The 27,239-nt window shown below is 36.4% G+C and overlaps 1 protein-coding gene across 11 annotated transcripts in view; it reads right to left on the minus strand.

Annotated features, from left to right (window-relative positions):
• The window catches only part of DMD (dystrophin), a 1,301,546-nt gene that overhangs the window by 315,246 nt on the left and 959,061 nt on the right, over positions 1 to 27,239 (minus strand). For all 11 annotated transcript variants that reach the window (XM_054189211.1, XM_054189212.1, XM_054189209.1 and 8 more), the window contains one exon: positions 3,002 to 3,119. In XM_054189211.1, coding sequence (XP_054045186.1) covers positions 3,002 to 3,119 — 118 coding nt within the window. The remainder of the gene's footprint in view (positions 1 to 3,001; positions 3,120 to 27,239) is intronic.

Genomic DNA, 27,239 nt, shown 5'->3' on the forward strand with positions numbered 1-27,239 from the left:
GGATCCAATGCACTTGGCACCTGATATTGTGACATTACAGAAAGCCGCATGTGAGAGTGGTACACAGCTGCTACAGAGGAGAAGGAATGGCACAGTGCTGATGCTCAGCTCTGTGAGCACGGTCATGTTTCAGGTCCAGTTTCAGGTCATGAAACTGGACAGATTTGAATGAGTACTAATAACTGCTAAGACATAACCATGGTAACCTATCTGTATTCATGAAGAGGGAAAAAACCACAGGAAATGGGAAACAGTCTGCGTGTGAGGTAGTCAGGGAGGACTTGCAGCAGGACTCTGATGCAAGGCCCAAGTATAACAGAGGGGATGCTCTCCAGGGCTGTGGGAAATGCACAGGCCTCAGCAAGTGGAGCGTGTTGTATGGTCCAGGGTTCAGCTCTGGCTGCCAGCAAGATTCCTGGGGATGGACTTGGGGACAACACCCCAGGTGCAGTAGGCTGGGCTCAGTATGTGCTGGACTGCAAGGCAAAACAACTGCACTAGGTGGGAGCACTGTACAGCACAGCAGGCTTCAGAGGAGCTGCCAGAGAGCACGCGGCTAGAGAGCACCCCAGCTGTGCTGGGGAAAAGGACAATTTCCCTATGTTCAGCACAGCACAGCATGGTGAAGCGGTGGGAAGGCTGAATTGCCCCCACGGTAGCCACAACAAGAGCAAATGGATCCTGTCTATACAGGTATTTAGCAGGCCTAATTCAAACCAAACAGAGCAATCTCCTTCATACAACACACAGGGGCTTCAAAATCATGCAATTAAAATTATAAAAATTACTATTGTTCTTTTAAAGTATTTTAGGTGACAGTATGCCACATTTGGCATATATTTGGAAAAATCTTATGTGTCACGTTGTGAAGTCCTAGCATTTTTTTTCCCCTGGAAATATCATGATCTCCTTAAAAGTCAAAACTAAAAAATACGTCTTGTATAGTGTTCAGTACTACCTATAATTGTACCAATATAAACTAAGTAGGCATGAAAAGACCTTCATGAATCTAGTTTGCTGCCTCAGAAGACTGGATCAAAAATGGCCCTGATCATGCTTTATCTCCCTCCACTGCAGAAATGCAGACCACGTATATTTCTGACAATTAAAATTTGGTTTACTTCAAAATTATTTCATTAGCAACAACCGGATGATCTTGGAAGATGATATACTACAGCAAGATGTACTTGAAAGAACATAAAGGGACATGACCTCTATCTAGTGCATCGTAAGCTGCACTTTTGAGGTCAAGGATACTGACAGTTTCATCACAGAAAATTAATTGCTAAATCACAGCAAAAATGAGCCTTGTATACTTGAAGTTCAAAACCAGCTAATCATTTTGGGAATTCTTATAGACAAAAACTAAGAAATAATCATGTAAAATATATTCACACCGCTAGCCACAGATGCAGGTTGTAATATCGTTGTGTTACCACATACTCATTCAGAATTTAAGTCTGATAGCTTGCTTTCCTTTTTTTGCTGTATGAGAAAGAAGCATTTAATATATCTTAGAAGGCAATTTCACTTAAAGTGAAGTGCAGTTTTCCAACGAAACAAAATCTAGTCATGCATGCAATTCACATGAGAGAATATAGGAATTATGCTTGTATTTCATTTAAAGTCTACAATTCTTGTCTTCAGAAGACTTGTCTCAGAATTAAAAATCAAAACATACTAGAAAATACTGATAGGAGTACTATATACGTTGGCTTTGAGTAAGCACTGTAAAGTTAATGTACACACTTTATCTGAATTCAACTGAATATGTGATTCTAAAATTAATTTGCATGTCAAACAGATTCTTATGTAATACATAAGCGCTATCCATATCTTCTCAATCTTCAAATAAACCAAATACAGCTTCTCTCTCTCTCTCAGTAATATGTTTCAAGGTCAGTAAGTGAACAGCAGTTAAACAATGTTATTTCACATAGGATATAGTCTCAATAGTATCTGTATGAGCTACTAACAACAATGCAGTCCAAACATGCAATGTGATTTTGACATATTATGGAAAGTATTTACCTGACAGAATAAAAAGAAAGAGGTAATATGTGTGTATATATATATATTTATTTTTTTTTTTTAATATATAGGGATAGAGAACTTTAACCTATGATGACCTTTACAGTTGTCAGTTTCAGGGAGCAATCCCTGGTCTCCAGGCCAAGATGTACAGAACAGTTTGCATCCACCTAAAGTGAATTGGCTGTGTTCACATGCAATGCTTTTGGCCTGGGTTTTCTCTAAGGTCCACAGGGGACCTCTAGGACCATTAAGAAATTTGTTTTTTGTAGTGTTTAGTCCTGAGTACTTAAAATAATAACTGAACATATATAACAGTCCACCACAGAGGGCTCCTTCTATAGCATGATCTTGACAGTGTGTTTCATCCTATAGCGAAGGGCATAAGGACATGCAAGCATTCGAGGGTGACAAGACTACCTCTTCTATAGACTTATTCTAAAAGTTAATTTACTAATTTTTCCACCTTAGATATAGCTAGTTGGTTAATTCTGGAGAGGGAAACCAGAACAGAAGAATTAATACAGACTAATACAAAGCATCATCAGACTTGTGCGACAACTGAGGGGAGATGAAAGAAGAGGCTGCGGCTGTACTACAGGGGATGGAATTGAAAGCTTCTTACAAGCCTACGGCTATACTCTGTGAATTCTTTCTTTTTCCTTCTTGTTTAAGAATAAATGTATTTCTTTATATCTAGTTATCACATTCTATATTTTGTACAATGTCCATCCACTATGAAGACAAGCAATATGAAATTAAGGTGAAAAATTTGAAATATATGATCACTGACTTTCACTTACATTTCTTCTATATGCAATTTGGAAAATCTGTGTAAGAGCTGTCTCCTCATGGAACTCTCCTTCTCATGGCAAAGACACAAAGTGTCTGAAAAATGCTATGCTTATCAGGCATTACAACATTTTCCATATACGCTGAAATATCATATGATAGCAGAATCAGCACTTACTGCGGTCAGTGATTATTGTTCTGGCCTCTTGATTGCTCGTCTTGTTTTTTAGATTTTGTGCTGCAGTTATTAGTTCATCCAGTTGGGGACGTCTTTGCTCCAGATCCTGTAGTATTGCCTAGTGGCACACAAATACAAAAATAAAGAAAAGAGCACGTAGAGCTGCTGAGAAGACCATGTATAGGGACTTTTTTTTTGTGCCAGCTTGATTTAAAGCAGAAAGATTGTTTGCTGTTTCAAATAACACAAAGAATTTGGTCTATATTTGGTCCAAATATTCTTGTTATTCTTAACATAAAAATACCAAGTATAACTTGTAATAATAATTTTAAAAGAACTTATAAAACTAGATATAAAATTACAATCATTCTTCATTTTTTAACCCATCCACTTATGCAAGGGTAAGCTATTTTCCTCTATAAAGCTATAGAAGGATAATATTCTTCTATAAATATTCTTCTATATTCTCTCAGATTTTACAGTGTATTTTTTAAAAAAACATACATGAGTTTACATTCTTACCAGATTAGGCAGGATTTTCCTAGTAACTCATGAAGTCTCATTAATAATATTTGTTTCTTAATATTTTAACACGGTTTAATTACTGTCTATTGGTTTAAAGCCAATGTAAGACTCTTAATGGTGCTTTTTCTGTCCGGACACCTTAACTAGCAGAAAAGTAATTAATGCTCACAATGATTTATATGTTAGTCAAGCAGATATATAAATCCCAGCAATTTGCCTAGAAAATAAGAAGTCGATCTACAGTTTCTCACAGGGAAAAAGATGGGATTCAAAATTATGACTTCTGGTCTTTAGGAGGTAATAAAAACTAAAATACAACAGCTTTAGATATAATGAAAACGAGAACTGAAGGAAAGTAAGGCATATAAGATTTCTGCATATATTAGTTTAATTTATTTTGAAGGATTAGGGAAGAGCAAACAAGGAATCGGTTCAATGGTTTCCCAGATAAGAAGCATCCACGAATGTACTTAAAAGACATCGACCAAATCTAGCAACTTCAAGTCCCTATTGCGTAGCTTCCAGAAAAGATGCTTGCTAGATTTCCCAGTCTTAAGAGTTGGAAATAGCAATATTTATTACCAAATTATGAACAAATGACCACAATTTTGAGTCACCAAAACAAACCAGTATGCTGTGGGGTAGCTAGTAGGTATGGTGTATCAGCTATCAAGCTGACAATAAAGGTCACAGGAGGTTTTTTACTTTTCAGGCTTTTTATGAGGACAGCGGTTAGATAATCTGTTAGCAAGTTCACCTGTCTGTTCACTGTGGGAATGTTTACTATGTCTCTTGAGTATTTTATTGCCTTAAAAGTCTTCCCGCCCCCTCCCCCTTAAAACACTTTTATCCTAAATAATCATGCGTTATTTTAACAAGCAGTTATTCACTGTCTGTACTAGATGGAAAAGGCCTGCGGAGTCTGATCTTAAATTTGGCCCTCCAACCTGAGATTAGAATTACATAATTTCACCAAGTTGAAGGTGAGAGGTAAAGGCCTAATATCATTTTCTGTTCAATGAGATTAACAAAAGAGCATGATAATACCACCACTTGCAGTAACTACAGCATGTATCATCAAAAGCAAGCTAAAAAGCTCCACAGAGTTTCATTTCTGTTCCGTTACAAACTCTTCAGAAAAAAAGGTAATTTTCAAGATAAACATCTAGCTACACCCTGTAAAATCCCTGCCTTTAACTTCTGTATCAGAAGAACTGTGAAAAGCTATTATAACTGGCTTTCTAAACTCATACCCAAAAGTTTGGATGGTATTTTTTCACTTGTATACTGATTGGATTGCATACAGAGACACGCAGTTAAAGCAGCAGCTTGCATAATTAAGCAAAGAACAAATTTCTCATTAGGAGTCTCTCCTTAGTGAAAGCACTCAAGAAAAAGAAATAAAATCTACTGATGCAGTTACTACCTCTAGATATCTATGTGCCTTCAAAACTCCATTTTCTAGGAAGACAAGTTAATGAGTGACATGAATTTTACAATAGAAAAAGCAGTCCCATTGCAGCCTAACAACATCTGCATTATACATGTTGCCAAAATGGACTGTGCAGAATGAACATTAAAACACATACAACATGCTCAGATAATTGTGTGGTCTCCAAAGTAATATTTCCCCTTCTCTCTTCTTCCCCTACCTAGAAATTGTTTAGAAGAGGAAAAGCAAATTAAGTGATTCTAAGGTCTTACGCCGACAATGGTGCTAAAATGTTCCCTAAAGTTTCCTAAATATAATTCATATATTTGATATACTGAGCAGGAGAATGATTTATCTGATCCAGCCTGAGTCTCCAACCAGACATTAAATGCTATGTTTGTACCACAGAAGAAAGTTTCAGCTACATGGCATTTAGTAAGAAACAAAGCAATAGGTAAGGGCTGCTCAGTAAGGATTTGCTCAGTACCGAAATGAGTGAATGGAACTGACGTATGCTTAAGTGCTTACAGAATGATTTACCCACAAGACCCATCTTGCAATTCCTGAACCAGACACTCAGGAAAACTAGCAATGCCTCTTTAAAGTGAGTCTTGCTAGCTCTGCTGTTCCCCGCAGGGACACAACAACGTTGTCCCTCTATGGACTGTGAGGACATCCTTTCCTCTGCCATTTAACGTGAATAAAATTACTTTCTACTACATGTACTAATGTGTATTTTTGAAAGGTCAAGAAGGACATCTTGAAACCCTTATACTATGAAAAGATCTGAAGATTCTTGGACCTGTCAGGAGACAATAATATATAGTTATGGAACTGATGCTTTTTTTCTTAGTCTTAGAAAGGTAACCACTCAGAACAAGTAAAAAACAACATTCTTCAAACTAATTTTTTTTCTATGATTAAATACAAAGTGTCTGAGAGCCTTACCCTAACAATGTTCTATTTTATTCAGTAAAATTTTAGTAATTAATATTGTTTTAAAATTGTTACATTTATTGGTACAATTTTACCAATTAGTACAATCTTAAAGACTTAGTAAATACACGTTCCACATGGAGCTTACTTCGCAGATACACATACAAACTCTGATGGAAACTTGTATGAAAGTAACTACTAAAATGCATCATCCCTGAGCCTTCCTGTGATCCCGCAGCACGAAAGTAAACAGCGACACTTGTGCTCCACTTAAAGTATTATCAAATCCAGAAAAATGTTCTGTGACTGGACAAACTAATCATACAAATTGATTTTGTGGGTAACAAAACCAAAAATAATTACGCTAGGAAGAGAAGTGCTTTGATGAATAAAAACTAAAAGACTGCTAAATATGATTTTGGAAAAAAAAAAATTAATAGCTTTAAAGTATTATCTGAAATGATCTAAACCAAACAAACACAAACAAAAAAAACCAAAATAAAAAAACCCACCAAACCGCAAACCAAAATCAGAAGCAATTAATATATGGAGATACTTTTTAAAACTTCTACAAATTCAGCCAAATATTTAATGTTATAAAACTGGATCCTCAACAGAAAACTACGTGGAATCTATTAGATGTTGTTACAACAGCCACGGGAAGAAAAACTCATTAATAGTGGCACCCTGGTGGAGGCACGGCAGATGCAACAGACCAGATGCCTCTGATTTGGAATGTCAGCACACTGAAACAAATGTGATATGTAAAAATGGATAATACAGAAATAAAGGATTTTCAAAATAAATTAAACAGAAATCTGTCTTGTCCCCATCAGGTCACCAAAAGGGCAGATACAAAGACTCAGGAGTCAGCTACATTAAATGTATTTGTTTATTTATTTTTAACACACACTTGTGTTCCTGTGTATATAATTTCCCTTTACTCTCATTTACCTAGTGCTCTGTAAAAGTACGATAATGTATTCTGCAAAACATTATAGACCACATTTTAAGCAAGAAATTTGTGTTTAATAATAAATGTAATTCAACAATGAAGAAGGACCATTAACATCCATGGTTGTACAAATACATCTTTAAACCCCGAAAGAGCTTTTCTTTTTTTTCCACATATCTATGAGTGCCAACATAATAATGCTTGGTGACAGCACAGTAATGGAAATATGAGATTCAGTCATCAAACCTGCCTACATTTTGCTAGAAAGTGATGCTACTCACTTTTAACAATCTTTCCACATTTGTGGACAGCAGCTGCTCAAAAGAAAAATCCAATTTTCAGGTTCCTAACTTTTATGATTTCTTTACACAAAATGAGGGTTGAGATATGGAACAAATTGTTTAAGTCAGCAACTGAAATAACTTGTATAAAATTTGCTAAAAAATAAACTGAAAAACTGAAACAGGTGAAGTGTGATAAATTCTTGGTGGAACTGCAAGGTTTGAGACTGAGAATTAAAATATTCTCTAGCTTTATAATGCACAGCATGCCACAGCCTGCATCCTTGTCCCTTTAGCCATGTGTGGAGTAGTTTATGTAAAAGATAGGATCTTTAAATTTTTTTCCTGACTTTATGGCAAGCATTATTAAACTGGAATATCTGAATTCTAGGACGGTGGCAAGTCTTAAACATTCAACTAATTATTTACTAGTGCTGATTATGGGGTTTTGCTCTTTAATATCAGAAGCAACTTTTCTCACACCAAATCCAGGACTGTTCATCTCCCACTGCTGAACTTCAAACATATAAATGAGAGTTAAGGTTGCTGTTCTGCAGCACTATATACGATCATGGCTCAGCCTGCATGCCTCTCTAAAAAAGCTCTGGGTTTGCTTTGTAACCATTTTACATTCTTAAGTTGAATGATGTCTCAGAAAACAATGAAGTTAAAATGCCATAAAAAAAAAAAAAGATTATTGAGATTATTGGATAAAGTAGGTCCCACAATTCCTTTTTAGTGTGTAATGAAAATCCTCTGTAGTGGTAATGACTACCATGTCTTCACAATTTTTCTGTGTATTTACATGCTACCAGTCGAATATAGTTTGCTATCTATTTTATACTTTCTTTTTTTGTTTTTTAACTAGATAAGAAAGCTAACAGTGAGTGATCCAAAACATGATGTTTGGTCAAAAAGAAGATTTAGCGCAGATATTCCATATTAAGAGCAAACTGGAAGTGCCATTTTTTCATAAACAACCCATGGCTGAAGACTAAAACTTCCCAGCTCTTTGGGATAGTTTGGCCCACCCGCAACGTTGGTTAATGAAACGGACCACAGTGGACCACAACTGAACGATTAATATGGGAATGTAAGAGAGAAGGAAGATATAATTTTCTTCTTATGAACCTATTCACTCTCCAACCTCACCATGATATTCTTAGAAAAGCATAATTCCATTAAACAATTTTTGAGGAAATGATTTACTCATCTTTTGAAAAACTGTAGACTCTCAACCTTAAATTTAAACAAAAAATGAAGCAATTACTTCCTGAGCAAAATGAATAGCCATGATAACTTTCAACTAAAACAACTGAGTTTCTTAAAGCTGGTTGGTTCTCTAAATAAAATGTGTTACATACACACCTAGAAAGAGAAAAAGCTTTAGGAGAAAGCTTGCTAACAATTTCAGATTGCAGATATGCAACACCTACAATTCATCTGCATAATAAAATTGGCTTTGTTAAGTTATTCCTCCCAAGCACAATTTGAATTTGTTTTCTTGTCACTAAGCAGGAAGGGAATATAACAGAAAATGAACATTTACATACTTTCTACATTTAAACATAAAATTATGAAATAATGAAAGTAATACAATGCACTGGAGTGGTTTTTTTTTAAACAACTTTTGTTTTGGCTCTCTCTCCAAAGCACGTCTAATTTTAGGAAAATAATAAATCTAGAGTTACTGTTTAGCAGTGTTGCTAGCTGATTAGTACGTGCTAGTGAAATCAGAACATTAACAAACTGGACACTATGATTTGATTTTGCCTGAGTGATTTATGTAGCTTAAGTTTTCCTAAGCATGTATTTTTATGCCCGCTTAGGGTCCACTCAAGAACTGCCTAAGTAGCTCTCACCACTGTCTTAGTGAATATATTAACTCCATCAGTGACGCTGTGGGAAAGCCATCAGTGACAGCGTATCAGGTGTCTCACCAGACGCATGAAAAAGCATCATACAACTTTTTGTATGCTTTTTGTGACTGACGCTCAAGAAATTATGTTGGTGGCATTGTAAATGTCTGAGGACTCTTCCTTTACAACCTATGAATTCTGGCTGATGCTAGGAAGTTATGACAGCAAAAACCGCAACATGCTGTTGATGTACACTAATCAAACCAAGCAAACAAAATGGGAAGTACTTAATTTGAATCTCCATGCTTGGCCCAGCAATGTAAGGTGATGGTGATGGCTGGAGCTGGGATAACTCTCACCTTCTCTCTTCCTCCCCCGCTCCCAATTTGTTACAGAAAAGAAAAGCGGGAACAGGTATTGCAAGATCTTTAAGGAAAGGTGACTGAACTGTAGAAGAGAAAAAAAGCTTAAAAATCTGAGTTCACAAAGAAATCAACTATACTGCTCCAGAACTGGAAGAGGCAGATACCCTTCTATTCATCCACAAATGGGGCAGTCGGCAAGGAAAAGTACATGCAGCATGGGTCAGAGTCACAAGTAAGGTACAAGAATGAGACTTCTTGAGAGGCTTAAAGTCAGCCAAGGCCCACTGAGATGTTTTTTACCATCCTCATAGACCACCAAATTGTGTACCAACACTAGGAAAAAGGTAGCATAGGCATAGGTTGCAAGACAAAGGTAATATGATTTGAAGCAGGTCCAGCAAGGTGGGATGTGCCCTACGCTTAGAAATAAAAAGGTGGAAGCAGGGATCTCCAATTAATGCATGTTAGAGGCAGCTACCCAGATGTGACATTAAATAAGACTAAATTTGGATACTTGGTATGAACTAATAATGCTATAGACATTTCACACTCATTTAAAACTTTCATACCATCACTTGTTGTCAATGACAAAAAAGAGAGAGGAAAAAAAAAATCTGTCACAAGGAAATCAGATTATACCAACTCAAGATGAAGGAAGTAACCAAAGGAGCTCAATGAGACAAGAGAACTAAACTTGGACATTCTGAACCCACCCCTTTTCAGAAGAAAAATTATATATAAAGAGGGACAAAGATTTCCAAAATCTTTGAAAAGTTTGTCCGTGGGTTTAGTGGCATTTGCAATGGCATGTTTTTGCTGAGCTAACCTGTAACTCAGTACCTCCCCTTTGTGCTGTTATCCCAGAAAAGACGTGTTTAAGATACAGAAAGGATGCAAGTTGTCCACATAGTCCAAGGAAACTGCAATATCACAAGGAGTTGCAAGAATGCTATACTAAAAATAAGCATCTGAAAAATGAATGTGACTTGTTCATAACAGCTACTATGACACCTTACGCTACAATACACGGAGTGAGGAAGGACTGTGGCAAAAGTGGTTGAATTAGCAACTTTTCATGGATAATTGGTAAACAAAAATGCAGAGGCTTCAGGAATGCTAAGTATTTTGGGGAGCTTAGCTACTATGTGCTAAACAAGATCCCCAGATAAGACTATTTTTTTGACAGACTGTCTAATTTTTACAATAATGCATAGTAACATGTTCAAAACTGATGAACACTGGCAACTATCTCGGACACCATCTGTGGGAAAACAAGCACCGAACAGAGGGACACCACATAGGAAGCATACTGTCTGTGCTGTTTTGCACATATGGAGCCTATCCAGGCAGAGGTTCAAACCATCAGCAGCTTGCTCATTCTAACTGAGATGTCTTGATTGACTGCACTGGAGTCCATCCAGTGGACAGGCTGGAAAGAAGATGGAGAGAAGACTAGGAAAAAATTACAGCTTAACATGGTTTGGGAATGAATCATTCTCAGATAAAAGGAATTCACTGTATTATAGCCATTGCCAGAAAAAAAAAGGAATAAAGCTAAAGACGTATCTGTAGCAACTGCAACAACATTTAAAGACTGGGGTGCTTGGCTAAAATGAGATCCATTCAAGTAGAAGAACATGGTTGATAAATCACATGTAAGAACTCAACTGAAAGAGGATTACCACTCTAAGAGTAAATCTGGGTATACATGAACTGCATAGGAAATTACAGCCTTTTGCCCCCATACAATGTGGCTGTTCAATACTACTTTGTTTGCAATAAAGTACGAGCATCTAAAGAATCAAGCAGAACTATTCCAAGGTATCTTATGTCCTTTCAGGCAATCATGCTAAATAACTTAATGGATGGGAACTAGTGTTAGGAGCTACAGAGCTTCCCCGGTTTCTATATTAGTCAGCAGAACCAAAGCCTCTCAGCACATAGTTGCCATTTGTAGAATGTGAATTTGCAAAATTTACTATTTTATTTCTCCTATATAACTAATGTTTTCAGATTAAGGATTTTTCCACTGCACTTACAAATGTGTATTACCAAAAAAAGCTGAGGACAGCTGTTCTGTTTCTCAAAGCTCCAGCTTTAGCTTTTTCTTTAGTGTTTTTTCAGATGATGGTCGTAATGAACTTTTATCTGAGACTGATCCAGTGAAAAATGCACTCTCAATGCACTTCAAAAGCAAAGTTATAGGTTCTTTACCTTGCCACATTTTATACAGAAGATATGTTTACTTTGCATAAAACAGTATTGAATAGACATGTTATATTATGAATATAAGCAAAATAAGCAGGTATTTTTAGCTTTCCTTATTTAAAATTTAAGAAAATAACTAACACATTTTCATGGAGAACGAAAGCTAACAGCTTGACTAAAGATGCTCCCCGAATTATCCAATTTTATAGGGAAGAGATTAGCCTGAATCAATTTTATGCTCTGAAAAAAACACAGAATGACTTCCTCAGTTTCTGCTAGAGCCTCTGGAAATCTTTGATTACTTTTACTGGAAGTTTTCTCTAGTAATAGCAAGTGAATAACAATTTAGAAGAATAAAACGGATTGCCACAGCATCACTTGCCAGATAAGTTTTTCTTTAGTGACTTACAACACTAGATATTTTTCTCAAGAATAAGGTAAAATGAATAAAGAGGATTTCACCTGGTTTGTTTCAACTTACTTTTGAAACAGAAAACAAAAGCTGTTATATCAATTGTTTCTTACAGTGAATTTAATATTATTTAGATCGGGGGTGGGGGGAGGCATTTCATGTTTACCATGTCTGATAAGATATGTTGGAATAACTCTGGAGTATCTTTAGCCCAAATCTAGTAACTTGGACCCTTATCTTTATTCATATCTCATTGTCATTCTGAAAGATGAGAACCATACAAAGTAACAAGCCTGGTTTTGGTACCTAAACCTTTCTGGTGTATTCGGAAGGGTTTTACTCCTACAGCTATACTTCTGCCTTTCATTTTTGTTGTGTTGGTTTCTTTGTTTTACTTCTAGCTTTTATTCCTCCATATTTCAGTAGCTATTTACTTAAGGCCAACAATAACACACAGGTAGAAACTTGAAAAGATCTGATGTTGTTCATATTTCATTAACAGTGAAGGAAGGAAATGTATATAATGTGGATATTGTTGCAAGTCCAGGAAAAATATTTCATTTAAAGGACTGTGGAGATTATGAAGATAAAACAGTGTTGTACTGTAAAAATGGATTATTAAAAGTGTAGACTAGGCTAGACTTACCTTTTTAACTAATTTCAAAGGGGAAATCTCAAGTTCTCGATTGCCAGCAGGAGTTAGTAAATTAAAAATACCATCTTGTCTCGATAGCGTCACAGAGACACCAGTCTTTTGAAAATACCATATTTAACACTCAGAATGTATAATTTGCCCTTCACAATGTAAGAAGCTATGAGGTAGGCTGAGAAACAGATGTTAAGTGCTGCGCACTTGAGTACCACTACATGTAGCTAAAGTAGGAGCTGTAGCTGTGTTAGGTCCCCCAGTTATTTTGCAGTGTGACAAGCAGGTGGAGAGTAAATGCCTCAGAAGGGAGCTCAGCCATGCGTAGGCTGTGTGGAAAGAAGCCTAGCCACTGCATGACTAGCAGAAATACACAAGCACTCCTTGTCTTGTTGCAGGTGATGGGCGCCCTGGTGACAAGGCCAGGTCCTTGCTTTCTATTTCGTATCCTGGGACTCCTCAACTCTTTTCTGAGCAATGGCGACAATTCAACAGAAAAGGCACAGACTAACACCAATCTAACAGCCTGGTGTAAGGGACATTTCTGAGAAGTGGGAGATAAGAAAGGCACTGAAAGCAGGTGACTCACTGCCTGGATGCATGCCTTATCCACTAGAAAATGTACAAAGGAAAAGAAAAAGGCAGTGGCTCTTCCTCCTTTAGATATGCTGATGGAGAACATCTGACAGATTAAAGCACATACTGGGAGATAGGTGAAGGAGGGCTTGCTCTGGGGATGGCTACTGGATCTTATGTTTTTGCCGACCAGGTTGGAAGAGCTTCTATTCACAGGCAAAAGCCAAACCAAAGGAGCACAGCAAATGGCACTGTTGTAGAGCTGAACACCAGCAGAGCTGGGCAGGGGTGTCGAGGCTGTGAGACAGGTGCCTACGATAGGTAATTATGCCTCAATTTTAGACTTTTCTGTCATTTTATTGTGCCACCCCTTGGTCAATACAGCTTGCTGCAGAGGGTAAATTTGCTCATACTAAGGGCCACCAAATACAGCTTCCTGATAATACGGTAATTATTAATTATGGAAACAATAGTGTTAAAAAGATACACTGGCTGGAAATTGAAGACAGCAAAGTCCAAACAGAAAAGAGGTAAATTCTTAGTAGTGATTCCATTTAAAAATCAAAGCAGATGACTAAAGAATGTAAGAGATCCTTAATTAATAGAATTGTGTAAATCAAGATCACATGATCTATTTTTTTTTAATAGATAGTCAGACAAAATTTTGAAGAGCAGGAAGAGGAATCCCTATGTAAAATCCCATGGATTATGGTTTTATAGAACATATATGGTCATACAAGTCCTTTCTGACCTTGAAATCTATGAATCTATGAGAAATTAAACATACATTTTGAATTGAATTTCAACACATCTGTAACGCCAAATTATCTGAGATAAATTTTCAACACCTGTTTCCTCAAATCAGTATCAGTCCTACTTGGTTCCCCTTCCCTCACACAGATATAATGTAATTTAAATACACGTAATCAATTTCTGACTGAGAGCAGTGTTTAAGCATAAAGTTAAGCATAAAACTGGAGCCATTTCTTGTTCAGACAAGGGGAACTCTTACTATGAACAGTTAACGTATTTCATCTGTAACCATTGCTTGAGGCAGAAGGTGCAGACATTGATTAGTAGCTTGCAGAGGAGCCACACAATTCTACTGTAGTGGAAGGAAAATTAGCATTTTTCTTTTTCAGAAAATACAGTTTTATTATCTGAATGACAGTTTCAGAAATATAACTGATATAAACAGAAAAGAAAGAATCACTGTTAAAGTCAAATGACACTACTGTAATAAAAGCAGGAACTAATACTTTGCTTTGAATATGTATTTATGTATACACACACGGCTATATATAAGTATATATAGATACAGATACCAATTTTGCAGTGGACCTTTGCAATAACAAAGATGGAACGCAAGGAAAACAAATTTCAAAATTAATGGCCTTCCTCTGATTTCTGTTCTGTGACTGAAGACTAACTGAGGCCTGAGGGGCAATGAACTTGAGCATCAGAGTCTGGTCGAAGCAATGGAGGAGGAGGATTTCTTGTGATATTATTACAACACACTTATGGACATAATAAATGTTCCTGGCAAAATGAAAATAATCTCAAAATAAACTTCACCATTACAATTCAAAATGAAAATACCATTATCTATATTATCTTTGTAAAGTAGTTTTGAAATACTGACATTTTTCCACATACAAGATATTTTGTGCATTGCACAATATTGTTTTGTTACTGTAATTCCCTTGATTTAGAGAAACAGAACTTGGTTTTTAGACAGTCAAGTTTTTCTTAGGACAAAGAATGAAAATGAGTGTAAAACTGTCTCTTCCAGTATATTTTTATTTATACTTAGTTCCTGTTATGTTTTGTCAAATATGAACATTTTATAGACAAATACTTCCACAATTCCAAAAAGAAGTAAGCTTGTCTCTAGGTTTTAGCTAGATTGTTCTCATACACTTGCTCTCCCTTCCACTACAAAAGATAAACCTTAACTATATTACAAACCATGTCATACTTGCTCTCCATTAAATATTCTGACCATATTCAGAAATTCACTACATGCAGCTGCATAACAGTGTCAGTTATGGCTGAAAAATAACTCTGAAGATTGGATGAATGCATATCATTCGTTTTTATAGTGCTGTTTTTCAACATGAGAAATTTTTTTTTTTTTTTTTTTTTTAATTCACAGACCTCAGTTCCTAAACCTATGGGCTAATGGCACTAGCTGCTAACAACTCACTAGAAAAAATTTTCATCTTTATCGGTTAATCTAACTTGATTTTCAGATTTTCACTGATCGTTAACTTTTTCCATGCCAATAAGGTATTTCGACGTCTTACTAGCATTGACACCCAATTTGACAGGAAGCACAATAGAGATATATAAAAAATTCTGGAACAATCATTTTCAAGTTTAACATATCTGAAAATTTGGCCTTATCTGATTTGTGATATTTTCACTTTTTACTCACTAAACTAGTAATGTACAAGAAAACGTCACACCATATAGAGGATAAGCTAAGGATTGATGCAGTGGGTTCTCCAGGGCTGGAGAACCCAAATTAACTAGGAGACTGTTAAAATGCATCTGGACCCTGTCTCCCACTCTCCCCCTCCCTCTTAGCAAAACAAAGTCAGTTCAACTGAAAGGCCATATTGGGAGGTGGAAACAAGAGCCTCCAAATGTGTTACATTTTTAAAAATTAATGATTTGTATCTCCCTATGGAAATGAGAGTATTGCTAGATTGTGACAAGCAGTTCTTCAAGAGCTAAATCCTGGAAGGACTCCAGACTGAGGTCACCCACTTTTTGCAAATACCAGCCTGCAAAACTGGGAAGTATTTCACAGTCTATGCTGCTGAAAAATGTATCTATCTTGGCAATTTTCTCTTATTTGACTTTCTGACCTTAATCCTTCTCTCCTCTTGAAAATTATCACATACACATATGCAGATACGCTTCTTTCCAGTGGCTTTTTCCACCAGACAAAAAATGTAAGATTTATTTTTCTTGAGAGCTACATTTGAAGGCAAACCATTTTTTTGTCAGCTATTAATTATTAACAAAAGAAAAATGAGTTTGGGAAGCTACTATTTCTGTTGCTTCCACTATATCCCTCCAGAGTACCCTTCTAAATACCTTCACTCCGAGCATTAGAAAATGCAAAGATGTAAATTGTAGCCATTGTCCAAGGGATTTGAAGAACTCTCTAGAAACATGGGCTGAGGATCATAAAACCAGGGATAAACAACTGCGCTAAGAAATAAAAGAGAAATATTACACATAAAACAGAACAGATGCCATTATCTTTTAGTCCTGATGAACCAGCTAAAAGCAACATCAGTTTATTTATCCATGACAGCATAATATATTCTGTTTAAAAACAAAACAAAACTCTGAAGCACTGACAAGTTTAGGAGCTATGCCTCAGCATGTCCTAATACTCTGTATCAGCTGCTGTCTCAGAAAGGCTCGTAAGGGCTATGGAAGAACCACTGGCTGATCATTTCTAGCTGGTGTAGTGGTGGCACTGATGCCACTATGCCAGCTTACTCCCATGACCCTCCCTTTGCTCCGAGTTTGTGCCTTATGCCAGAAAGTTCAGAGGACAAAAGCAACAGGGACGAGCTGGCAAAGGAAATGCAAAATGGCTGGGCTGCTTTACTGAAGATGGGTACATGAGGAATGGAGGACGACAGTTGTTGCTGCACAGGTACCTAAAGTTACACATCTGTCATTTTGATTTGTGTAAGGCTGAGAGAGAACGCCAAACAAGTGCAACACAGGGTAGGATATTATTAAGACTATGGAAATAGAGAAGATGTGCAATCAGATTGTTTTATTTTCTCGAACAGATTCCTGACAGAGGAATAACTGCTGTGATTTCATTTTTTCTTAGTCTGTATTCCAGGCATAGATTACTGTGTAAATGAGGTTGTTTTAACTTCTTTGAGTATGGCCCCTGTATTTCTTCAAATCAAAACAAAAACCCCAAACCAAACATCGTTCTGAAAAAACTGCAAAGACCTTAATCGGTTTGTAAAATTTTAGCTTCCTTTCAAACTTTAATTACTCACTGATGCAGATGTGCAGGCATTAAGAGGTAACAAATAATTATAACTGATTCAGCATGTATGCCAAGGTAGTCCTCTTGAGGCTTGGTGGTTTATTGTTTTCTAATGTCACTGTAGATCAAACTGTCTTCCACAGCATGAGAGACATTGCATATGGAAATCGGACTATATGAGTTACTCTCTTGGTGGACTGTTCCCTACCATAAACAACTAAAGTCACGTAAGAGATACATTAAGGGAGATTTCTATACATGCACACAACTGCACAAAATTTCTGCCTGAGGGCATGCTTATTGAATTATCTCCAAATTGAAGCTTTATCCACAGATTAACAATCACTCAAACCTTAAATAGCCACAAAGCATGATCATACTCATACTGAACCAAAAAAAAAATAAAATCAGCAATTGCCACAACAGCATTGACCCAAGAGCCTACTGTAAGGTGCCCAGACCTCAGCATACCACTGCAATCTGGACATACATTCCCTAGAAGAGGGAACAGTAGTTCCTGTCCAGCTGCACCCACACTGCGTCCTTCCTACACAACTGCTCAACTGCAGCTGTACCGTATCCACCAGCTCACCTGCTTGAGAAAGGCAAATGCTTCAGGTTGAGCACAAGCACAAGTGCATGAAGGCAAGTGTATGAAGGATGGGAAAACAAGAATGAGAGTGAACGGCAGGATAGGGGCATGAGAGGAAGGGCATGGAGGTACAGGAAAAGCAGTGATATGCAAGAGAGCAGCTAACTGATATTTGAGCTGTGCACTTCAAAAAGGCAGTCAATCCTCAATTACCTACGGACGATTTAACCTCAATTCTGGATTAAATACAACATGGGGCAGAGGCACTACAGCTGATTCAGTAAAGAGCTAGCTTAGGTCAGGTAGACTTAACTAATGCACGCAGAGCGCTGCGTGAACACAGTTGTGTAATTTCTGGGGCCAGCTCAGCAGTACGGCATCTTTCAAGAACAGCCTGAGTTAATGAGACCTGATGAGTCTCAACTGACTGAATGTAGAACCACTTACCTGTTCCTGCATCTGCTCCCCAGCTTTATCTCATTTAAAACAGCTGCAATGAGCCTATCTGTAATCAAGGCACCTCCACAATATTGTAGTGCTACTACCATGTTTGTATGTACGTGTGCGCACAAGAGAGAAAGAGGTCAGAGTAAAGTCTTCATAGTTACATATTCCATACATTTTTTTTAAAAAGACATAGCAATTGTGCATCAACTTCATGAAGCAGCCTGAGGATGCCTGTACTGTCTATAATTTTATCTTGCATGTATTTCCTACTATTCCTATTGGAAGCATATTTTCAAATATTTGTTCACTGTTTCAACGTCCAAGTCACTGCTTAGTGAGGCTATTGCTTATAACTTGCTGTCACCAATCCTTCTAGCTACCTGATGATTTTTTTTGTTGTTGTTGTTCACTACATCTTCTACCATGAAAAAAAAAAGAAGTATATAATAGGTATCTGAAATGTATATATGTATACGTATACACACATGCTTACCCACAGATATACATATATATATATATATAGGTAATATGAAACAGTAGACAATATTCAGATACGGAATACGACCCGTCACAGAGACCCTAAATAGCTCTTTGTACAATTAACCATTGTGTTTGTTATTCCCCTTTTGGCAACAAGAGTTTCAAACCTATTGCTCATTTCTCTTCTGCAACATTATACAAGATGGAGACCATTTCTGCAGATGCTCTAAAGTTTGTAATCTTATACTGTCACAACATTTTTCCCAAATAGAATAAAACAGTCACTGAAACTTTTGAGTGGTACTCTGAGAAAAGTTTGTTCTACCGCTAATCCTTAAAATAACAGCTTCAAGGCAGGTGTGAAAGACAATAAAGAAACAATGCTAATTTTGTTATTGGTATGACACTGTGCTTACCTAGCTCAAAATGAATTGTTACATGACAACTCATGAATTTCAGATACAATACTTGGGAACTTGCTCACCAATCTCATAGGCTTCAGTAGTTATATTTGAGAACCTGCAATGGATGAATATAATTCACTTTTGAAAGAGGGACAGAAAACTGCTCAGGAAATTGTGGGTGGATTATTCTAAGCTCAGTTCTAGAACATATGATTAAACAATTTGTGAGCAGGGAAAAAAAATAAGTACTAGCCAACCGTTTATCAAGAGTAAATAATAACCAGTCAACCGAATTTCCATCTGGAGCTATAAGATTTACCAATAGTGGACAACAGATAGAAGCTGTGTCTGATGCCCTTAGCAAGGCTTCTGATATTGCCCATGTGACATTACCAAAAAACAAGATAGGAAATTTTTATTTAAATGGAAATTAAACTGATGGGAAAACATAACTTGAAAGTACTATATGGGAAGGAAATATCAAGTGAAGCTACATACAGATTTGTACTATGTCTAATACTAATTTTCATTAATTGTTTGTTGTTGGACTAGGTGATCTCTAGAGGTCCCTTCCAACTCTGAAATTACGTGATTCCAGGAATAGAGGGTACATTCATTCACAACGATGCATAACTGAGCCAGCAGCAAGCACCTGAAAAGAGGAACACAATTCAAAGTGGTCTCAAAAAACCTAAGAATTCAATTCAGTAAGTGCAACGCACTAAAATAACTAGCAGAATAAACTGGATGAATGTAGGAATGTGTTGCAAATGACTGGACAGATGGTCAGAAGTCTACAAACAAGGACAGAAATTTTAAAAAGCAGGATTCATTTAGTCTAGAGAACATTGAACTGAAGTAAGTATCAACCCTCAGATGTATGAAGTTATTGCTGAGAGAGAGAGTAAACTGTTCTCAATTTCCATTGTGGTGGCATAGTTAGCTTAAACTGCAGCAGGGGATATTAAGGTTGTAGACAAACATCTTTTGAACTGCAATGACTGCAAAGCAGTGGGGAAAAAAATTCTGCAAAACTACAAAAAAAAATATTTTACTTAAAGAGCAGGTTAGCCAGAAATTATTTAAGTCTAGTTGATCCTGCCTGAGGCAAAAATCTGGACTGCACAGCCTTTCAAAATCTCCTTCAAGCCCTGTTTATTATACCTATCATTCCTTTGTAAAAAAAATAACTACAAAAAGCAGCATGGGGAATAAGATAGAGCCCTACGCAAATTTATAGCGCCATTTTTCACAGAACTTTAAACGTTGGTTTGCATGAAAACATGATCATGTGCATTCCCTATAGCTAATGCATTTTCAACTTTTATTTTGATTACTTGATAACAATGGAGAAAAACAAAAAAGGGAAAACGAGAAACAGCACCTGAAGATTGACTGATAACAACAACACTTACTAAATGATTTCTTCTCCAGAGTTAGCTTACTGCTATTGAAATCATTCTCTCTTTGTCATTGTAGTTTCTCATAGTATGATATTTTTTATGTAATGACAGGTAGGTGTGCACTGTAATATATGGATGCAAAGTATATGGGAGAGAAAAGCTATGTGGGTGTTGGGAGACTATTACTTATCAAAAAGTACTTAAAACCAAAACTGGATTAATTACCTAATCCCAATAATTAACCCCGAATTTATATTCCAGGTCTGAAGAACTGGATGAGTCTGTAACCAGGAGTAACATGAACTGCCTACAAAGAGGGAGATCAGAGAGGCTGTGATGGTAGGAGATGTGACCGTAATGCAAGGCTTCAATCAATGCTCTTGCATTGTCATCCTGAAACTGGGCTCCCAGATCCTAGCAACTGCTGGTCTATATGCCTGAGTAGAGGCTGGTAAAACCACCCTGAGGAATAAAATTAACATGTGTCATTTCCTTGGAAAAGAGCTGCCGTAGCTTTTGTTAAAGGGACTCCTGCACTTCTTTAAAATCAACATGCAGAGAAGGATGACTTGGTTTAGGTAGGACACATATATATAAAAATATAGAAATATAGAAATATATTTATAAATATATAAAATATTTTTATAACGTCCCTCAGAAAAGAGTTTTAAGAAACTTGGCAACATTACATAAAAAGAAAGGTTCTCTCCTGAATGTATATTTGGTTGAAAGACAGAAAAGACTGGGTAGAAGCATTCTGCATTCTTGTAGTGGAAACTGTTTTAGAACAGATAAAAGAAATTACTTCTCTTCATAGCAGGTAATGAGTATCTAGAGCTTGCTGCCACAGGAGGTTGTGAGGGCCAACAGAATCAACAGTTTCAAAGAGAGATTAGACAACTTCATGGACAATAGGCTGAAACATAGATGCTACAAGGAGTAAGGAGTAATGTGTCCTGATATCCCAAATCCAATAGCTATGGATGCTAGGGGTGGGGGACACTATGAGGGGAACAGTCTGCAGAAAGCAGCCAGGTTGGTACATTCTCCCTGCCCAACCTGTCCTAACGTCACTACCAGAGACACTTTGCTGGGCTAGACAGAACACTAGTTTAACCCAGTATGGCATTTCTTATGCTCTCGAGTGTGGCAAGACCAAGTTTAATCCTATTTATAAACCTAGTTATTCTTTTATTTGTTGTAGGTCTATAAAATACCAATTCTGCATCCTAAAGCACTGAGGTATCTCTGGCAAATACAGAGTTATGTGAGACCAAAAATATTTGTTAAGAGCAATGTTGTCCTCATCCCAATTCATGCCAATTCCTATGCAAGATGTTTCATTTTTTTTCTAAATTATAGGGAAATCTGTAGTGTTATAAATAGATCTTCTTTCAGTAGTAAACAGGAAAAGGGTTTTATTTGTTACTATGTTGGCATAATATATTATTTATGTTACCAATACATAATATCTTTTCTAGCTGCTGCTAAGAAGAGTCTCCAAACACTTGACTTTTTATCTAAATCAAGGAATAAAAAAACCCAGTAAACATGATACATATTAAAATGCTTTCCATGCCTGCATCATATTCCAATTATTTAGTCATCACAATTTTCTATTGAAATGAGGAAGTCTGAAAAAGTCGACAAGGTTGATTCAACACAAACGGTTCATCTGAGAATCCAACTGCATCTCCCCCTAGGGAATAAAAGAGCGTAACTTCTCTGTGCCTGAACAGATTGCTCCCAACTGGAGCAAGGGGGAAACAAAGACCACGTCCTAACTCCCTGAATCGTGTTGCAGCTGCAGCCCTTCTCAGGCAGCACGATACAAATCTGCTCCTCACTCAGGCAGTACGGCTTGGAAGATTACAACACAGATCAAAATGACTGAACCTAATGATAATGCACAAGACAAACTTCAAGAATTATAGATTTCATAAGCATGTTTCAAACTAGTAATAAGCTTGTAACAATTAAGGAGAGGCTGAAAAAATAGGTAAGTCTTTTCACCCAACTCTTACACAGCCTGCTTTAAAATCCACCTTCTCACATTTATTCTCCCTAAATATTCAATGCTACATCCTTAGTGACATTTCTTAGAAGCAAAATATGACTTTCTTCCCAACCCACTCAAATAAAGAGCTCTGTACTGTAAAAGACATACACATCCTCTTATTAACTGACTTGTTATTCCTGTTCATCACTCCTGAACTGCGCAAAGCCATTATCACCAAATTACAGTCTACAAAATACATGGAATAAAAACTAAAGATGATTTGGATCAAGACAAAACAACACATTATATCCACAATGTATGTTGAGAGTTCTATTAAACAAAGTTGTAAGGAAAGCCACCTATCTTCTTCTTGACTGTCACTTATCTATTTGCTACGGTCCATTACCTCTGCACAAGCCCAGAAGGTGTGTGCGTGTAATAGCATTTCATTCTTGATTGAATTTACACTGAGTGTTCCTCTCATATTATGCATACGTATGATTTTGCATTTTATTGCCACGTAAAAAAAAAACTTGCAAACCCCATGCAATACTTTGGGAGACACACCTTATAACTGAATTTTTCAGAGGACATTTTTGGTTCCCACAAATGCAAAGACACAAGACTTAAGTTCAAGAAATATTTCTGCAGTTCTTATTCCTGAAAGGGACATAATTATGCTGCACTGTGCATGTTTGTAGTCATTTTGAAACTGTGCTCCAAAGTAGCCGTTCCAAGTAGATTAATGCCAAAACAGATAACAGCCTGCTCTTTGATGGCCAAATGGTTAAATGGTTTGGAAATCCGAGATAACATGTCTAACATTTCAGTAGCAAGAAACGTACAATCATTTTTGTTACAATCTGCACCAATCTGTGTCTAAGAATAAGAATTACAATTGATTTTGTCATTGCTCTGTGAGATATGCCAGGAATTTGTTTTGCAGCTGAAATATGATCAAAACAAGTAAAGCGTGTTGTTCTTGCTTTTTTTTTTTCTTTTCTTTTCAATCGAATCAACAGTGTCTAAGAACTCATGTAACAAATCTCCATAGTATATAGCTGACCAAAACTGACAGGTATCAAAGGTAAATGAGAATACTGCAGAAAGGATGAAGAGGATAGCAAAAATCTCTGCATTTGGGTGATAAAATCAAATGTATGATTTGTTACCATATATTTATAATCCTACTTTTTCAGAGAAAGTGGGTATGCAAACCAGCAAGTATGTTCTGAATGAATACATTTTGTTTCCTTTTCGTACATATTATGGTCAGGCAGCATACGATCTGTAAAAGCCGTCCAAAAGTAACTGGGGAAAACTTTGTTTTTTCCCTTGTCTTGTAAAATGCTGTACACACACAGTCTTGATATATATCATATTTATTTCTGTTTTGGTCTTACCTCTTCCATTCCCTTATTAAAATATATTTTTTAAAAATTCTATGTTTCCACAAACAATTCCAAAGTACTGAGTTTTCTCTGAACTGTAAAAGGAAATTCAGTTAATATGCTTCAAAATGCTACTCCCTTCTCTCCCATAACTGCCAGGATAGGAGTGTAAATTTAACCAGATTTCTATCATTGAGAGCTTCATTTTAAATAAAGTTTGGGGGGGGGGGGGGGGAGTGGAGTGTCATTTTTTTTTGAGTGACAGAGTTGGTTGCATCAAACCATACCAAAGTAAGAAAGAGAAGTTTAAACATTAAGGATTACTGTATTGAGAAATTTACTCATCGAAACACAGATGGAGAGACATACACAAATGCCTGCATTTTAAAAAGATATTTAAGACCAATGAAATAATTTAACTAAGAGAGAGAACTGAATATTAAAAAATATTTAGAAGTACACTGTAGTATTTCAGAAACTACTTGTAAGAGGGTACTTTCCTGAGAGGCTGGTATTAGAAGGGACAGAATTGTAACTGATTCCATTAAGTCTTACAGTTATCACTGAAATTCTCATTAAAAATAGCTTTCCACTTTGATGTGGACACTTGGCTTTGTCTAAAAGGTTTTCCTTTAAAATAAAAAAAAAATTCTTATCAAATATAGAAAGAAATTACTCTGAGAAAATGCTGTGTAGTTTTTCCCATCTTTTACTATCTGAGCTTACTTTACTTCAGTGTAAACCATAAAATTAGAACTAAAAGCCAGTTCCTAACATTTAACCTTTATGCTGCTTTTATTATATTCAGAAATAGCAGTTATTTCTGAATTATTGCAATAAATCTATTCACAATTAGCTTTTTTCTTTTTCTTTCCCCTTTCTTCTCTTTCTTTCTTAGCAGACAGACAACAGGATGCCGCCCAGCAACAGTCTGCCATGGACAACTCTTACAGGAACTGGAATCCTCTATGCTGTGTCACCTTCCTCACAGTGCATCCCTCACAGGGAAAATTCAAATAAGTTTAGAAAAGAAAGGAAAAAAATACAGAAACGGATTGAAATGAATTCAGAATGTCTCCAAGGAGAAGAATCAGTAGCAAAACATTAAAAGGAAAAAAATCATAATTTTCTGTTGAGTATTGTGAAAAAGTGCTTGTTTTCACATTATTTTTAACAATCCATTACAATTCTTTTGATGTAGAGGGAACTGAAAATGAGTCCTGCTGTTCATTCTTTTTCTTTTTGAGATAGTACTAAAAAAATAATCTGCTACTTATACATTTTTTTGTGCTGGAAATGATAATTACAGTGAAAAAGTCTCATTATGCAATGGCAGTAGAAGGAGAGAAAGTTGAAAATGATAACCTAAACGGCTATCTACCCATTGTTCAAAACAGGCTGAGGAATCATTTATCCTATATATTGTTAAATAGCATCCCTGAACATCAATCCTACAGCAAAGCCTAACAATGATCATATAGACCATGCACTTCAGAAATAGGCATACAGTGAAACATGAAGTCAAGAGAACACATCTTCTGTGAATCCTACAGTGAAAAACCCCTGATTTTCTCATAAGAAAAAAAAATATGCTTTGTATTCTGCACTAGGAGGTCTCCAAAGGCTGTCCTGTTCTTTTAATTAAGATTTCTGATTTTAAGATTATCTAATGAAATAATTTCAAAGGTAATGAGCACCCAAGGAAATTAAAAGTCAGGTGCACAATTTCCTTAGATTCCACTGACAATTCTGGCTTATGTATAAATCATTCTGATGATTAGAGACACACAAAATTACTAAATTCATACAAAAATACTAATAATTAAACAAAATAAATGAATTCTCACCTTGACAAGAAATACTGGTAAATAATTTAATGAAAAATAGAAATTAATATACAAAATGAACCAACATGACTGAACAGAAGTTTCAACATGCAAAATTTTCCTTCATCTCAGCATATTTAGCTAGAAGATTTAAAAGACACTTATTAGACATCATTCTCAGAAGGCGAGTGATGTTTGCCCTAAAACCTTCTGCAATCTAGCATGAAGAGAGGGAAGGGGGGAGGGAAATTTACTGACATTAAATTTGCATAAACTAGATTAACACAAAAGCTTTTCTATATTACAAATCTTTCTCCTTCGCCGAATTCTTGTGCTTCATCAATACAGACCTTTATACAACTATTTCTTAAAGGAGACAAACTAACGGTCTTGCAAACTTTTCCAATTCAACAACTACACTCTTCCTACCCTTTACTCTCCACCTACATTTCATCCACCTTTCCTGTCTTCTCTTAACCATAGCCATAAGACTTGTGAAACAATTTCACCTACTTTCTGCCCAACCCAGAACAATGATCTAAGTCCTGACTGAAACCACTTACAAAGATGCAACTTTTTCCACTCACATACACCTTTATCAGCATTAAAATTTAAATACACAAAACCCCACTAATTCTTTTCCTGGAAACCCTTCCATCTCTAAATCGATCCTATCATCAACATCTGTTGCGGATGATTGTTGCAGGTGTATATAGCTCTGGAACAAGTAGTTTAGTCTAGGTAGGCAGAATTGCTATTTTTGAGTTCGTAACAGCGCAACACAGTATGAGACGCCTTATAGTCATTGCTCAGAAGGGCCAGTTGGCTGTGTTTATCCCCATTTCAGCTTCCGCTGCCTCCAAAGGACTTCCCCCTGACTTGTACCAATCTGCATGAGAGATCCGCTTTAGTAAATTCATTCTGAATTTACTAATTTTATTTCCTCTAAATTATTCAGGGAATATTTACAAAATATAAATGGCTGAGCCACTTGATTTTATTAACTGACTCACAGAATATTGATGCTAAGCTCTTAGCGTTATCATCTAGTACCCAAAGACATCATTTGATTCCCTAGCATTTATATTATTCTTCTTTATCACATGCTTTAATAACAGGTCTGAGGGCGGGGGGGAAAAAGCCCCACCCGAAACCACACTACCAGCAAACGAGATAATAATTTTTACCGGTTCTGATGCACTGTTATTTTTGTGCAAAACACAATCACTTTGTCAGAGCTGAAACCCACATCTGAATGTCATTATAGGAACGTGCCAAATATACCAGCTTTCATCACAGAAATATTATGCCATATGGGCCACATATGAAGAGGTAGAAGGATTTATAAGAACAGTTAAAAATGCTATCAGTGCTGATCACGATGCACAGTAGGAATTTAAGACACACTGATAACGTACCACAAAGGAAAACAGTCCCATTCATATGGTCAAACATATGTCAAAAGGTT

Source organism: Rissa tridactyla, chromosome 1 (genome assembly GCF_028500815.1).
Source record: "Rissa tridactyla isolate bRisTri1 chromosome 1, bRisTri1.patW.cur.20221130, whole genome shotgun sequence".
NCBI classification, from domain to species: domain Eukaryota; kingdom Metazoa; phylum Chordata; class Aves; order Charadriiformes; family Laridae; genus Rissa; species Rissa tridactyla.